This window comes from Necator americanus, chromosome IV, assembly GCF_031761385.1.
Source record: "Necator americanus strain Aroian chromosome IV, whole genome shotgun sequence".
Lineage (NCBI taxonomy): Eukaryota > Metazoa > Nematoda > Chromadorea > Rhabditida > Ancylostomatidae > Necator > Necator americanus.
Window position 1 is genome coordinate 23,758,749 of NC_087374.1, and position 16,704 is coordinate 23,775,452.

At 42.5% G+C, this 16,704-nt stretch overlaps 3 protein-coding genes across 6 annotated transcripts in view; 2 read left to right on the top strand and 1 right to left on the bottom strand.

Moving 5' to 3' along the window:
• Window positions 1-6,715, bottom strand: part of RB195_002481 (uncharacterized protein) — a gene marked incomplete at both ends in the record, with an annotated part of 32,885 nt that extends 26,170 nt beyond the window's left edge. Inside the window, 6 exons of one of the 2 annotated variants that reach the window (XM_064199761.1) lie at window positions 1,786-1,895; window positions 2,875-2,961; window positions 3,242-3,416; window positions 6,204-6,344; window positions 6,401-6,621; window positions 6,713-6,715. In XM_064199761.1, coding sequence (XP_064055641.1) covers window positions 1,786-1,895; window positions 2,875-2,961; window positions 3,242-3,416; window positions 6,204-6,344; window positions 6,401-6,621; window positions 6,713-6,715 — 737 coding nt within the window. Of the gene's footprint in view, window positions 1-1,785; window positions 1,896-2,874; window positions 2,962-3,241; window positions 3,417-6,203; window positions 6,345-6,400; window positions 6,673-6,712 lie in introns of those variants that run through there. The other variant, XM_064199760.1, reaches the window with a different exon arrangement.
• An 882-nt stretch (window positions 6,716-7,597) lies between these two features.
• Window positions 7,598-16,655, top strand: RB195_002482 (uncharacterized protein; the record flags this gene model as incomplete). 3 transcript variants are annotated; one of them, XM_064199763.1, is made up of 10 exons in its annotated part: window positions 7,598-7,627; window positions 13,210-13,275; window positions 13,398-13,507; window positions 13,567-13,683; window positions 14,284-14,342; window positions 14,394-14,419; window positions 14,479-14,557; window positions 14,855-15,767; window positions 15,927-16,346; window positions 16,481-16,655. In XM_064199763.1, the coding sequence occupies 10 exons, from the start codon at window positions 7,598-7,600 to the stop codon at window positions 16,653-16,655; spliced, it is 1,995 nt and encodes a 664-aa protein (XP_064055643.1). The 3 variants fall into 3 exon arrangements, with proteins under 3 accessions (XP_064055643.1, XP_064055644.1, XP_064055645.1); XM_064199764.1 differs by having other exon boundaries at window positions 14,284-14,321; XM_064199762.1 differs by lacking the exons at window positions 14,855-15,767; window positions 15,927-16,346; window positions 16,481-16,655 and adding an exon at window positions 14,678-14,788 and having other exon boundaries at window positions 14,284-14,321; window positions 14,479-14,532.
• RB195_002483 (uncharacterized protein) lies at window positions 14,911-15,879 on the top strand (the record flags this gene model as incomplete). Its single annotated transcript, XM_064199765.1, has 1 exon — window positions 14,911-15,879. The coding sequence occupies one exon, from the start codon at window positions 14,911-14,913 to the stop codon at window positions 15,877-15,879; it is 969 nt and encodes a 322-aa protein (XP_064055646.1).
• Window positions 16,656-16,704: the final 49 nt, after the last annotated feature.

Here is a 16,704-nt window from a genome sequence, read left to right on the forward strand (position 1 = left end):
GAAAACGGATGAAAACTCAACTTTATAGACGCTTAAAAGTTCTTTCTTCCGACTAATTTCACAGAGCAATGTCTCTTTCAATTTTTAGTCGTATGCTAATTTCTTTCTTCATGCACCGAATCCTTCGTTAGTAGCATGTACGGTTTGCAACCAAAGAGTTTCTGGTCGATCAGTCAATACATAGCAATCTACCACACTCTCTACCTCCACACTATCAAGGCTAAACAACACTAGCCCACTATTGCTCTTTTCTCGTCATACTTTCACGATCACACCTTAATAATAATAGTAATAATCATCATCATGTATAAATAATAATGGGCTTATTCTGTCACATGTGTGTGTGTGTGTGTGTGTGTGTGTGTGTGTGTGTGTGTGTGTGTGTGTGTGTGTGTGTGTGTGTGTGTGTGTGTGTGTGTGTGTGTGTGTGTGTGTGTGTGTGTCAGTCACGAAATTCAAAAAAGGGGGTGCGACGGGTCCACCGGCGTCAAGTTAGTGCCTCGACGCTAGAAAGCTATAAAATGGGGTGCGACGGGTCCACCGGCACCAGATACTTATAGAAGAGGGTGTGATGGGTCCACCGGCGCCAGATAACTATGGAAGGGGGTGCGACGGGTCCACCGGCGCGAGATACCTATGGAAGGGGGTGCGACAGGTCCACCGGCGCGAGATACCTATGGAAGGGGGTGTGACGGGTCCACCGGCGCCAGATACCTATAGAAGGGTGTGCGACGGGTCCACCGGCGCCAGATACCTATAGAAGGGGGTGCGACATGTCCACCTGGTGCCAGGTACCTATAGAAGGGAGTGCGACGGGTCCACCGGCGTCGGATTGGTGCGCAATAACTTCGTGTGTATGACTCAAAAGATAGATGGTTGCAACCGTTTCATAGCCGTGGTCACTGGGCGACTTGCTTTTCACCTTTATGGCTCCTCCGCGTGTCTACTTCCTTCTTCGTTCGCCTCAAGTTTGTAGCATGCGTCCTTAGAAAGTGGAAACACGCATGCAAACGGCTGGTTAAATAGTAGCAAAATGTTTATGTGATCTGACCTAGAACGTTATCTTTATCAGTAGGATTATGTCTTTCACGTCATTTTATATTAAAACGTCATGCTGTGATAACTATTGAGGGAAATCAGGAGGAATACCCACACTTCGAGTGATGCTTTCAAATTGTATCTATATTATTCTGGCATCAAAGGAGTGTTTGTAGCTGATGGTCGAATATTCTCCAAATGTAGAATTGACGCGTTTAGAAGGAAAACTGCGTAATCTTTCGTCCTAATTTATGATATAAAGAAGAGAAGGAAAGCGTTGTTAAAAAAAAACACAAATCTAATTTTACAGAAAACACCACTACTATTACTTTTCATTGATCAGTTAAGGACAGCGAAGCTAGAACCACCGAAAGTCTGAAGTCCGGCTTTAGCCGGACATTCAGACTGGTAATAACAATAATAATAATAATAATAATAATAATAATAATAATAATAATAATAATAATTTTTTTTTTTAACATTCAGACTGGTAATAACAATAATAATAATAATAATAATAATAATAATAATAATAATAATAATAATAATAATAATAATAATAATAATAATAATAATAACTATAATAATAACCCGTTTTTATCCAACATTCCACTCTCAATTATCCCATGATTGTGACGGTAGTGTCGGCACTAGGTCATCGCTTGCATTCAGCGATTCAGTTTAGTGTCTTTTGGTATGCAACAAAAATCCACTGCTAGAACATTAAACAGGAAAAAGTATGCTCACGTTGCAAATAAATTTGGTAGATCTTCACCCCATTTCTTTCCCATCTCTACCACTTCGTACATTTTCCACATGGTTTCAAACCATAGTGCAGCGCCATATTTCTTGTGATCCTTAAAGATTTTGAATAGTTTTCAATAGTACCGTATATGGTAATGTAGTTAGAAGTTTGGAAAATAGCGACTGAAAACAGCAAATTAGAAAGAAATCTTTAGTGTGTTTGTGGGTCCCTGCTTTCTATAAACGCAATTAAACTAGATGAGTTCCCCGTTTGTTCACTATTTTGTTCGCTTTCAGTTTGTTATTTGCAAACTTCGATTGCTTGCATTTAACATTTTCTTTTTGCTTTAGAAAATGTTGGACCAGAAATTCATCGTTCATGTGAACATGCTCTACGATTTCAAACAAGGCAAGAGTGCGGCGGAATCCCTTCAAACTCTTCACTTGAGCTTTTGAGAGGACTGTATTCCGAGAAGTGAATGTTTCAAGTGGTCCAAGCACTTTCATGACGGAGAAAAAAGTCTTGAAGACCTCGACCACAAAGCAAAAACAGTCCAGCAGAAACTCTAAGAGCTCAACTAGAGTATCCTACCACATCCCAGACATGACACCTTCGGAATAGTTCCTTTTCCTCTCGATGCAGCTAAAGTCGCCTGAGAAGAGATTCGAATTTGGCTGTCCGATCTCTTCAACTCCAAACCATCCGAATCTACTATATGGATATTCATCCCCTGCGAGCTTGATAGAGAATGGTCATTGCTAATTGTGGAGAATAAAGAGGTTTCTTTCTTGAACCGTGGTTTGCATAAAAATGGGTCGAACGTCTCATTTATATCTTGACAGCTTAATACAGTAACTAGCGGGGCCAGTCGATGTATCGAGTCTTTTGTTTTCATCGTAGCAGACAGATCTAATACCATTTTATCAACTTCAGACGAATGAGAAGATTAGTTGGGATTACTGTGGCCTCCAAACAACAACTACCACGGTGCGGACCTCTTACCGATTGCGCTTCACTCGCCCTCGAACACTGCTCCCTGCAAGCTGATAAAGCCCTAAAGGTAAAAGTAGAAAAAGCAAATCTATTGTCACCTCTGTAGACATTCGAACGTTGAGAAAAAGTAGAGCCATTTCACAAAATTCTCTTGCTGAATAGCGAGGAGCCAAGTGAGTTTGAACCTGAATATGATCTATTTTGTTGTCTCATGTTTGTCGTTTTTGCGTGTTTCAATTATCAACAATTAATATTCATGTTTATGGCGGAAATGAGTTATCGCGGAGAAAAATTTATTAAGCTTCCACTAAATTCCATCGCTGTTTTTATGGTAAGAGCTAGGGCGAAGTGTGAAAACGTTTTTTAATATATGCCTCTTTCTATCTATCAACACTCATTGTCCAGGGCACAAGCTTATCAACAATGCACTAAATCAAGTGAATGAGGCTTATTTCTCTTTCGTACCTTCTCCCATATTTTGGGAGAGTCAGAAGGTCTATAGAATCTTTTCAGACGAAACGTAGCTATACGTATTCTTGCTCCATCTACATCCTCGAGTTTTCCATACGTTGCTCCATAGTACAGGTCGTATACTGGTTCCCAGTCCACAACCATGTCTTCGTGAGTAAAATAACATTTGCTGAAATCTCAAGTTGGTGCGATGTATAGTCGATATTGGAAACGTTCAACCGAGTTGACGTTAACCGCGAATAAGAGCCTTGAGGATCCTGTCTCCGTATCTATCAACTTGGTTTTGAATAGTTTTTTTAATGTAAGTAGTTTCTCAGTCGTTACAGAGACAGAAGTCGCAGCATTGACAGCTTGAAGTTAAACTGTGCAGAGTACAGTTAACCACAAAAACCACAAAAGCTATGGCTTCTTCTTCATTCCGCCATAAATGACAACAATGAAGTTTATCTATCGTATTAAAGACGGAGGTAAACGGTGCAAATTATAGAAGTATGCTCCGCTCTCCTTTATCTGACAGTTTGCTCGTTACGAGTTGCGGGCACCATATGAGTAATACCGTATGGATGTGGATATGTCCGTATTTGGATACCGTCCGTATGTGGATACGCTCCACTTAATCAGGCTCTTGAGTTTACAGTTGGTTCAAAGACCCTTATCTAGTACCGACAAAAGAAACTAGGAGCTGTCCGACAACTGCGAGCAATGACTGCAACACTTACGGGAAAAATTCAACATAACGTTGTTCGTATACGCCTTTCTTCCGCCACCACGCTTCGAATTGAACGTTTCAACAAACCTATGGTGGTTGCAGAAAGCTACAACACAGACGTTTTCTATGATTAGGTGAATACATTGAACCCAGACCACAATATCCAGCTTAGGAAATACCAGTACGGCAAACAACACTTCAGAACTTGCGTAATCCCTAAATGACGAAGAAGAGCCTTCCGTTTCTGCAGGAGTAGTACTGGACATGAAAAAGTTCGCTGACGCCGGCTCTCACGCCAGGTCTACCGAAGATAAGGCGAAGGAAACGCCCCGAACACCAAAATTGCTCGAGGAATTCACTTTGCATAAGGAGAAACGAGCCGGAGTGGTCTAAAAAGGGTTGCGCCGCAAACGTTACACGGTTATGGTTGAGCAAAGCCACCTCTTTTCTCTATGATTGGTAAAATGAAAGTCGACGACTGACTGGCTGAAGGTTCTCCATCATTAATAGTCATATCCATATGGCTCTTGATGTCAAAAGATTTGGAGGGAAAAGCTAGATCCCCGTCAAAGCCGAAGCGTCTCACGGGGCTCGTTGAGTATTAGAAACCTCAACGATCATTACCGGCAGAACTCGTCCATCCGCACACTAACCAGTGTGGTTTCTTGAGTAATTGCAGCTTCCCTGATCCTATCCACGCTCCTCCACAGCTTCTGACTGAAAATTGTCCTGAAAATATAAAATCGTTTGATTCAATTTGCGCACGAAGTCGCTACTTTATACGGCATGTTCCAGAGGAGCTGATGGGATGATTACATATCCTCTACGCTGACCCACAAAGTCGAGCACAGCGGCACAGTTGAAGAATTTCTTAATTCTATATCGGAGCCCAGCCCTCTCTCCGCTGCTCTTCGTAGACGTTATAAATATCATGAATTGACATCTTCTGAAAGCCTCACCATCGACACTACTCTACGCCGACATTTTCGTGCTGGCGTCTCAAGACAGGCAAAGGATCGGTGCAGCAACCTCAAGTGTGGCGCGATAGACCACCAAGGCTTGGGCCATGTTCTCACATCAAATAGATAATACATGACCACTGACATAAACGAGATATGCACATTTTCAGCGTAAAACGTGTTGTATCGCGATGACGTCTTCGGTAAAGATATTGTTTTTCTCCTGTTGAAGCTTCTACAGACTAGTGATGAATTAAAGGCATCACCCCACGGAGTAGTGCGAGTTTCAGGTGAGTTATGCCTATACTTGGTCTTATATTATGGAGAAGAAGGTGATTCCGTTCATTTCTTTCTAATTGCCGTAAAAAACGGCCCGAGAAAAACAAGACTGGCGCGCTCCAATCGAACTCGTTGTAGAAAATAGCCGGAAATAGCTAGAAGAGCTAAATAGCTAGAAGCCATATCTTCCGGGCCATTTTTTAACGGCAATTAGGAAGAAATGGACGGAACCCTCCTTCTCTCCATAATTCACCAATCCGTATAGGCACAACCCACCCAGAAATCCGCACCACCCCAGATTCGTGGGGTGATGCCATTAAGGTAACTGTTAGGTGGGAACAGCACAGTATATATCAATTTTCCCCTCCACAGCATACAAGGATCCATGTGATTATACACAGAAGACAACAGAGGACGACAAAACATAGAGCAAACAATGTCAAAGTAGACTTAGGAAAAAAGAGTAGAACACATAATTGAGCATCTAAATGCAATATATAAGGAAAACACACGTAATACAACTATGACAACCAACATGAGTCATTCTTGGAAGTATAGAAGAGGTGAAAACTAAATCAGGATGTAGTGTAGCGGTTACAGGTTCCGATTCCTGCACGATCGATCGGAGGTTCAAAATCGCCCTAGTGCTCACAAAGTCTTTCATTTCTTCGGGGTTCATAGATTGGTACCAGACTTCTCTGGGAGGATAAAAACACTTGACACATTGGTTAGCCACAGCAAGTCGTTGTATAGACCATTTACGTTCGTAAACCTCAAACGAAGTGAATGTGAGGGCGCATTCCAAGCGGATTGACTAACGCCAGACCCTTTATCCTTTACTTTTTATTCGGATTTGATGTCGCATGCAGATGTGTAGCGCTATATCTCTTGCCTAATGCTCGCTGTCTCACTTTGGAGCGCGTGCATTTCATAAATCATTCTCCGAAAAGACAACACTTTCTTTCAAATTTGACTACGGTCACTCAAAATCACCCAAAGCCGAACGTACTTAATCAACTTCTCAAGCGCTTTTGCTGCATAGTGCACTACGTCATGCCACTGATCTTTCTTCACCATCACAAGATATATCAACTTAATCAGCTTGAGATGATCGCTCTTAGAAAAGCGAAATCCGTGAGCCTCCACGAATCTGAACTATTATTATTGAAGTATGCGGGAAATTTTCAAAGAAAAAAATGCACCCACTTTTTCAGTGCATGTATATAGTTCCGTAGAGCTGGCCTGTTTTCATTCACAAGTACAGAGACAACGAGTCCATGTTTGATATGCTCAAACTGCTCATCCAAATACATAGATAATTGGTGATGGTAGGGTAAAAGTATGTATTTCTTCTCGTGGTATCCGAAATTCCGTCTTTTGTCTTTAGCAGCATTTACACTGGCATCCACTACCACAAACGATGGCTTCTGAAATCGGAATTGCTGATAAAGGACAAGTTCCAACAGTGACACTCCCATTATTTTTCAAATGGAGATGATTGCAGCTGCGAACATTCACCATCTTGCCTGCGACTCCTACCACTGCTGACGACTGAAGTAGATACGAATGAATGGTAACATACTCTACTCTAATGTATTTATACTAATACGTTGTTCAAAACAGCTGAGATTTTTAGAAACAATTGTAATCATTTATTTCTTCCTTTTGTTTGTGGGTCGAAAGATTTAAACGTATAGTGCACTTTTACAGTTAAAATGTGTCCAGTCAAATTAAGCTGATGTGTAGTTGACAGTAACTGATCGGGTGGGTTTGTTGCGACGCAGTCTCGCGGCTGAAAGTATTGCTGTCATCAATCATTGTTCCGTCGTAACATCAACGCTGTCCAAAAATGACGAGTGCTTCCGAATACTCAACCAGCAGTAAGATACAAAAGGCTTACATTCCGAAAAAGACTTAGTTCCTTCCCTTAACGCAGTAATAGAAGTTTTCAATGATGTTATCAGGGTAGAGAGGTCCTGCAAAGAAAATTCTATGAATAACGGAGATTAGCTTCAAAAATCGCATGAACCGGTAGCTGTGGAGTGCATCAAAACTACCGAAGAACTGGCGCTGCAAGCAACGATGTTCCGGCCGGTAAGTAATTTTCTTTTAGTTTTGCCGCTATATCTGGTATCGTGAATGCCGAAGTCCGACGTAGCACTATTCAAGCACAGTTGCAAGATGAGGGAACCCAGGTGAACATCTTTAAAACGAATAAAAGTTAGATATAAGTTCGACGATGATTTTACAATTTTACGCATCCACCCGTCCCGTCAGTTGAGTTGGTTCTCTAAGGGATTTACTAGCAGTTCAGCATTAGCAAAAATTATATGATATTATCATCGTTTCTAATCAATCGCATCACATTCTGTTTCAGTTTTGTTAGTAAGCCCTCTAGAGCGGATGGTCGCGCAGAAAATTTCAACAGATGAAGTAAGTGACCAGACGCTAAATATTTTAGTTTTACCTCGCTGCACCTGAATGTACATATGATAGGCTCTTGAAAGCTGTTTTAAAGAAACACTCAGGTAAATTTTTTAAAATTGCGATTTCTTCACCAGCAGGTAGGACTCGGCATCACCTTTTTCCTGGACTTGTAAAGGGCAGTACGCGCCTAAAGTGTGATGACTGAAAATGAGACCCCAACTTCAAAAATTACTGCAAATTGTTCATCTGAGTGGAAAAAAATCCTGATAACAATTGTTGGAAACATCGAAAACGCTAAGCGTGATGCACCCAAAAAGGATGTCCGAGTTATGTAACGAAATTAGCTCTGATGTCTTGATCCTCGTTTGAGTGGCCATTAAAAGTATCCTCCAGCTTTCCCACACCTAGATTTGTAATGATTACCATAAACCGCTTCACTTATCGTCCTTATACCTCTTCTCTTCATTGCTATCGAAGATTTACGAGAGAGATTTCATTTCGCAGAGACAGACTCTATTTGTCCACAACCAGTAGCTACTACAAACAAATACAACAAATCTACGCTGTCGGTGACCCCTAAGCACATCTTCCGCTGGAAGGTGAACAAGCATATAAATTACAAACATTGTGTATGTTCCGATTAGGTATCATATATGCTGTTGCGTGTGCACGTTGCACACACCGGTGCACTAGTTCGACCAATTTGGTCAAAAGCAACATCGGATGATGACTTTCTTGCAGGCTTACATGTTTGTTCTAACATGTTGTTACTTGTTTGGAAGCCTTAACGAAGATATCAAGTAAGAACATTCGAGCTGTACATCAAGCTTTCCATCATGTGACAAAGGGACTAACGCAAGAGGAGTGCCTACAAACTTTTGCAGCGTGCAAGCTTCTCACCGCAGTCGCGATTCATTGCTGCTAATGAAACATCCGAACCTTCTTATAGATTTCACCTTTCACGAAAGGATCCGGCATTTCATCGCCTGCACACCACGCACGTTTGTGGGTGTGGTTGTCGTAGAGGACCTATTTTTTATCTCCAGTGACAATGGTGTCTAGCCAGTCGAATCTGCGGCTTCTGGAGAGCAGCTGAGTGCAGATGTCCAGGCATGTTTGGCGGTTCCCTTCGCTCAATGCATGTGGGAGCCACTGACCGAGCTTTTTCACCATTCCGAAAGATCGCATTCTATTGCTCACGGTGGACAGCGAACAGCCAAGACTAGCAGAAAGCACCGCACACCTTCGTATGGATGCTGCTCCGCCAGATTCTTTAGTTCGTCATTGCAGTCGGTCGACCAGAGCAAAGCTCATCTTCGAATTTCTTGTTTCCGGCTTTGAAGCGCACAAAGCAGTGGAACAAGGCGCGCACAGACCGCTCAGAAGGGGCTTCAGTGCCGAATACTAGGCTTAATTTTCGATGGGCTTCAGCAGCGTGGTGGCCAAATTCGAACTCGTAAAGGAGTACGTGTTGAATATGGGTGGAGTGTTCGGCCATTATAGGATGAAACAGCCAAGGAAGAGGGAGTCAGATATGTTATGTGTGTACAAGCGGTAGTGTCCTTATATTATATATTTAAAACGGGAACTTCCAGAACATCTCAAAAAATCTGCGCTACTGCGAAATTTTTGGCAGATACCTTCCGAACACCCTAATAGTTGAGAAAAATGCTAAATTTCTAATCTTTTTCTCAACTAGCTTTCAAAAGACAAGAGGGTCTCTGAAGAAGGTATTTTATCCCTTTTGTAGCGCAAAACTTCCTTAACGGAAAGCAGCCATCTTTATTTCCTCCGTCTCTTCTGTAGTCTGTTATACATATTTATATCAAGCTACTAAAATCCGACCACTCCAGCAGTAATTTCCAATCAGGGTCTGGTTCTAATAGCTAAAATGGCTTCTAAATAGCACCTACATGCAGCGTATAGTGGTCTAAATACAATTTCAGAAAAACTGCCGGTGAAATGTTTTTCTCAGTAATTTTTTTTCCGGTTTTGCAAAAATAAGGATTCAGGCGAGGATCGATATTCATTGTCTGTAATCACTGTCAATGAGGGAAATTGTGCGTAAGAAGAAGAAAATAGTGAGAAAATGCCTTTAGAATGTGATCTACCTCGGTATTAGTTGTCTTTCCATTTTGCAAAAATGCAAAAAATCCGGCGGGAATCGGACTCTCAACCGTTTGTAATCACTGTAGTCATCGTTTGTAATCAAAGGAAGAACCGTGTCGTCGAATTATTATTTTATTTGATTTATTTACTAAGCGTCCAATTTGTTTCTTTAATTCTGTTTATTATAACTAATTTTTTTCATTGCTATGAGCGGCTACACCAGAAAGAACGAGATGATGGTAGTCATTTTCTGGAGGATCTTCTTTAGAAAGGTCGTTTTCAGGAGGGTTTTTTCTCAACAACACGCTTGACCCTGTTCATCGATGCACACGATAATGAAGGGAATCCAGAAGCAGCGTCCATGGACCCTACAATTTGCCGACGATGGCATGCTCTCTCCTGAGTCTCGAAATGATCTTAAAAAAACAAGTACAGTTTTGGAAGGATCGGCTGCAGCAACATAGATTGCGCCTCAATGTATCAAAAACTGAGTGCATGAAGTGCGGAACAACGATAGAGGATGGTTCAACTCGTGTTGATTGCACCGAATTAAACAAGGTGGGCTGTTTCAAGTACCTTGGATCCAAAGTGACTTCCACAGGCGACATTGGCACATTAAGAAGGTCGAGCAATTAAGACGGCATGGAACTGTGCGACAAAGTCCCTGTTCGACTGAAGTCGAAGATCTTCAGGACGGTTGTGCATCCTGCTAAAAGACAAAGTATCCAACGACATTGTATCGATGTATGCTCCATCTTCGGCGTCGTCCTGATAATCGAAAACATGAAGGAAGCGCGACTGAGATGGTTTGGTCACATCTTGAGGGAAGAGGAAAATTCTGTTGCGAAAACCGCTCTGAAGCTCGATGTTTCGGGCGTGAGGTCTTGCGGCAGGACAAGGATTCGCCGGTCGGACCGTGTGAAGCTGGATATGACAAATCCGGGTTTGTGTACGCTGATGAGCTGGATCAAACCAAATTGAATACAAGAAGCAGAAAGGCGGACCTTGCAACAACGCGGGACAAACGCGAGGAAAAAGAATAAGGGGTGCCTTTTAGGTCTGCTGTTCTCTAAAGTGTAGCTGGGAACATCCAAAGATAAACTGCCTATTTTTCCCGGTTGGGTTTCAAAGAACTGGAAAAGATATATTTGCTAGCTTCGCAAAACCCAGAAGATCGTATTGCGTGGAAATTTTTGTAAACGTAGTTATTCTGCGATTTGTGCAGTTTGTACTAATCTTACTTCCATTTCCAGTTGTAAATGTCTTTTTTAGCTCGTTTAGATCTTTTATGCCAAGTGCAGAAATCTAACTTCTATTAAGGACTCGAATAAAAGAGGCAGTACACCGCGCTGCCGAAACAACGTCACAAGCAATTGTGACTGTGCCTTTCGCCAAAGTACGCAATCGGCTATCTTAGTAAATGTGCAGCGGATATTGACGGTAGGAGGTCGTAGATTGTGGGAAAGAGGGCGATTCCGTTCTCCCCTGTGCTCTCTCTTTGTATCAGTGTAAACGGACAACCCCGGAACGCTGTTTCTTTGGCGGTCGAAAACCCGTTCATACGCAGGCGAGGGCGGGGCGCAATGGTTGCACATTGCAACAGAAGCCGCCGTAAGAAACAGCGTTCCGGGGTCGTCCGTTTACAGTGATACAAAGAGAAATGAACGGAATCACCCTCTTTGCCACAATCTACGACCTCGTATAGGCATTACCCGTCTGAAACTCGTACCACCCCAGATTTGTGCAGTGATGTCTTTAAGTCATTCCTGTTTTCTTCCGCATCTCTTAACTAAAATAATTAGATTAAAGTTGATTTAATAGTTGTGATAGTGAGTTGATTTTCAAAAGATTCGACATTTTCATTATCTTCACAAGTTTTTTTAACGTCATTTATAATGTACCAGCCTGAACGTCCGGCCAAAGCTGGACTTCAGACTTATTTTGGGTTGTTTGACTTTGTTTTGCTCGCTTCGCTCGCCTTTCCCGATCAGTAAAAAATAACAGTAGCAACATTTTTTGGAAAATTTTTCTATCAACGCTTTCTTCAATTTTTTTACCCGACAGATGAAAGATTTTATGGTTTTTCCTAAACGCGTCGGTTCCATATTTGAAGAACAAAAGAACTTGATTTAACATCTTCTCAAAACTCCACAATTTGGAAACATTATTCGAAGTATGAGTTTCCTCCGTTCTCAACTATTATCAAAGAATGATGTGCTAACATGAAATGACGTGAATATCACTAACGTAGTGATAAAAATAACGTTTTACTTCAGATCGCGTAAACGTTGGCTACTATGTATTGTATTTAAGCAGCCGTTCGCACGTCTGTTTCCTCTTTTTGAGGAAAGGATGGTAGCAACATCAGGGAGACGTGTTGAAGCTGCGAAGGAACCACAGAAACCCATTCTACTGCGTTGCGGCTCCCGCGCACCATTTCAACTCCGTTGGACCCGTCCCACCCAATTTTACCACCTTGAAGATCTGGCGCACCAAACCGACGCCATAATATTCCGTCTCTTTGAAATTTCGTATCTGAGACACACGCACCTACACAGACGCACACACGTGACTGAATAAGCCCGTTATTATATAGCATGATAGTTTCCAAATCTGGAAGTATACATTCACATAAAAGTTCATTTACTGTCACTAACATATGAGAGAACCTAACTTGCCTTATCAAAGCCGACATACATGACTACATAGTTTTAGACAATGGTGAAAAGGTAGAGTGCTCCCCCATCAGGTGCATGGCGATGGTTCGACACCTCACTGCTGTAGAGTTTCGCATCATTATGGAGTATTTTCGTGACACACAGACAAACACACACGGACTAAGCGCGTTATTATATTGCATGATCATATTTCTTTAAGTATTAGTACAGCCGACTCTAAATGACTGTACGATATTGTACGACTTGAGCCACCAAAACGACTACAACGTCATCACGCATATTTCGGAGCAGCGTGCATTGGAAAATGCTAAATCGTTCGTGATCATTATTGACATTATCAATTATTATCAAGTGGCAAACTGATTCCGTAGACAAGAGTACAAAGAATAAGGCATTTTTATCATTTTGTAGTTTGTGTACCCTCATTTTGGCTAACCTATTTTCGCTGTACAAGAAGCGGCCATTTATTCAAATATTACACCATTTTCATTTGAAAGACGAATGTGACCCCTTACGATTCCCCTCTTGCTCCCACACAACTCTTACAAACCCGTGTCGCAGAAATCGCAAGCTTGAATACAGGAATAACATTCACTTTATGTCACATCCGAACTAGTCTCTTCTGCACCATTCTGGTCATTTTCATCATGCCTCAGGAAGATATTAGAGCGCTTGTAAGGATGCGCTTCTAGTTTAGGCCACATTCTGGACTAATCCACCACTGCGCTTTTGTCATAAACTTTGACATATTTGCTTGCAAAGTCAAATCTCTATCCGATGTCGGTCTAAGTGTTGTTACAGATCAATTCAAAACCGAATGGAGACAAGATACAAGATGATGACGACGTCGATGATGACTCATTATCGGTAGTGCAGAGCGTGCCTCAGTTTTCTTTCGAAGCTTTCTTAATCTCTGTTGATCCTAGTCACAGTAACATTTCGCGTTATCATATCCCAAGTCCATAATTTCATCTGCTACCTTTTTCTAGGTAGATCTCGAGGACGTCGTACATGATGATCTTATTGGTGACCTACTCATTCGGCTGCTGAGCTCTCCATTAATCGATGACCCTCATTGGGTCAAACATGAAGGAAACAAGTATGGCAAAACATTTGCAACGGTTTTATATCGGATACTACATTTAAGAGCAATACTAGAAATGTGGAAGCGCCAGCATTCCTTAACTTCCACATCTCCTACGAAGAAATCGTCCATTTGTGCGATTTAGCGTCTAAGTCTTTTTTGGAGCAGCCTGCACTTATCCACATTGAAAGGTGAACAGTATTTTCTCTCAGTCTTTTCCAAAACTGTTCGATCTAAGTTAAATCGAAGTTAGGTAACAGTTTATGTTACAAGATGAACATTCAGAACAACTTTGAGGTGTGCTAGCTTTTGTAGCAGCTGCTCGCTGAGAACTACGACCCCACTGTTTCAATAGAAATTTCATCAGTTTCAATATCAGCTTTATTTTTCCCTAGGTGGATCGCAAGGAGCCATACATTCTACAAATCCATCGGAACTATTCAGTGCGACTGAGATGACGCATTTGCAACGAGGTGGAGCAATGGTGCTTTCTGACGCAGTTTTGTTCTGATGACAAACTCCTCAAAACACCTTGACCCGTCTTCGTTACAGTTGTCGGTGTAATTCCAGTTCCATACATTCGGTACGGCGATACATAGGAATTTTTGGGCGTAAATCGGATCACGAAAATTTAGAAGTCGTACATTGTTACAGAAGCTCTTCAACAAGTGTTAGGAAGTTGTTGTTCGTGATGCTTGCAGAGCTAGCAGTATCTTTGGGAGTTTCAGACAAAGATTTTTGAGCTAATGCGGAAATCTGTTGAACTCAACTTCATTTCTACTTTATTTAAGGAACGATCTTCCTCTTCATATCGTCGCAGACCTACATGGTAACCTACCGCAAGTCTTACGTGTGTTTAGATACTGTGGCATACCACAGAAGGATTCCTTTCTTTTTCTAGGTGATTACGTAGACAGAGGCGTACAGGTACAATACCATTAGGTCCACTTCTTTTTTTTCAATCCTTTCAAAATGCTTCAATTCAGGGCATCGAAGTCATAACGCTGCTTTTCTGCTTGAAAATTCGGTATCCTTACCAGGTGAGAACTCGAAAGCAAGAAGATAGTAGTGTTTTACTAAATTATTGAACTTCCCTAAAAGAGCAAATTGTCTTCTACTTTGCATGAATTTCTGGCAGCAAAAAAAAGATCGTAAAAATCCAGTAGCGGGTGCGTGGGCATTTAGATGCATCATTTCACATTTGATTTGCACTGGTATGACGCACGTATTAATTCCTCAGCAGGTGTGAACACTGTCTCGTTCACTCATCTAAACTATGGCTACGAAGAGACGTGAGCAAGGCTTTAAAGTGACACTAATCATGTACAATTACACAAAAAAAGAGCAATAAACCAATTTTAGAAAATAAGATAAGAGACAATGAGTCAAGTAGGCTACCGAAACGGAAAAGGACTAGGATGGCGATCTGTACTTATAACGCACGTATGCTTGCATCGGAAGCGGCCATCGAAGATCTGATGATGCAAGCTAAGAAGATCAAGTTCGACGTCATCGGACTGACCAAGACGAGACGTCACCCTCTCAACGCCGTATATGAAACTGGAGAAGAACTGTTTTTAGGAACATGCGACAGTAGAGGTGTTGGAGGAGTTAGCGTCCTCGTCAACACGAGTATGGCAAAGAACGACTCTTTCGAACAACTTACGACCCGAATCGGACGTCTGCGGATGAGAAGATGTGGTCCAACACCAGCTTTGACTATCTTCTTCGCTTACGCCCCAACATCAAGCTACGATGAAGAAGATGTCGAAGCTTTCCATATGGACCTGGAGAAGTTCTATCGAGAAGATCATGCTTTCTACAAGGTCATAATTGGCGATTTCAACGCCAAAGTTGGCCTAAGAAGAACGCCGAAGGAACTTCACATCGGAACCCACGGCCTACATTGGAACAACCAGGAGGAGAGGCTCTCCGAGTTCATCATGACGACTAAGACCATCCATGGGAACTCGCAATTCCAGAAGCCCTCCTCTCTACGCTGGGAGTCACCCAGTGGAGAGTATCGTAATGAAATAGACCACATCATCGTCAATAGAAGGCTCTGCCTGACGGACGTCGGTGTTGTACCAAAGTTCTATACGGGATCGGACCATCGCCTCTTCCGAGGAAAATTTTCCTTCACAAGGAGAGCAGAGAAGGCCGCCAAGTTCAGAGGAAGAAATCCCAGAACTATCATCAACTGGGATCTCTTCGCTACGTTAGCCGGCTTTTGGGAAGATTCCGCAATGGACAACATCGACGAGGAGTATGACCGGTTTGTTGGACACCTTCACGACTGCGCGAAGAAGGCTGAGAGTTTTGAAACCACCAAGAGGCGCCTGTCTCTTGAAACTCATGAGCTGATACGCCAGCGTGGAGCAGCATGAGCCGCAGGGAACCAAGAACTCACGTCCGAGCTCGCAAGGCTTTGCAGAGAGGCGATAAAGGAAGACCTTAAAGAGAGAAGAGCAGAAGTGCTGGCTGAAGCTGCAGAGGCGGGGAAAAGCATCCGCTATGCCCGTCGAGACATCCCCAGTCGCAAGACAAGGATGACTGCTCTCCAAAACCCGAAGGGAACAACCATTGCATCGAGAAGGGGGATGGAGAAAATCATTCACGACTTCTACTCCGATCTCTTCGACAGCCATGTCCACTTGCCTCCTCACCATCTGAGGGAAGACGGACATGTCATTCCAGAGGTTCTCCCGTCCGAAATACGACATGCTATCATGTCGGTACGAAATCGTACGGCACCCAGTCCCGACAGAATAAGACCAAAACAACTGAAGAACCTTCCGCCAGTACTCATCAACACCTGGCGAGGCTCTTTACACGTTACCTGTCGGAATGCAAGGTTCCTAAACAGTGGAAGACCAGCAAGACCGTGTTGCTGTATAAAAAGGGAGATCCACATGACATCGGCAACTATCGCCCAATCTGCTTATTGTCCGTCATGTACAAGCTTTTTACAAGAGTGATCCTTAATAGGATTGAAAAAGTCTTGGATGAAGGACAGCCATGCGAGCAAGCAGGGTTTCGAAAAGGATTCAGCACGATTGACCACATTCACACTGTTTCGAAACCCATCGAGGCATCACGAGAGTACAAGATGCCGCTCTGTCTCACCTTCATCGAGTCAAAAAAAGGCCTTCGACTCAGTTGAGACGGAAGCGGTCATGGAAGCGTTGGACAACCAAGGCGTCCCTACTCAG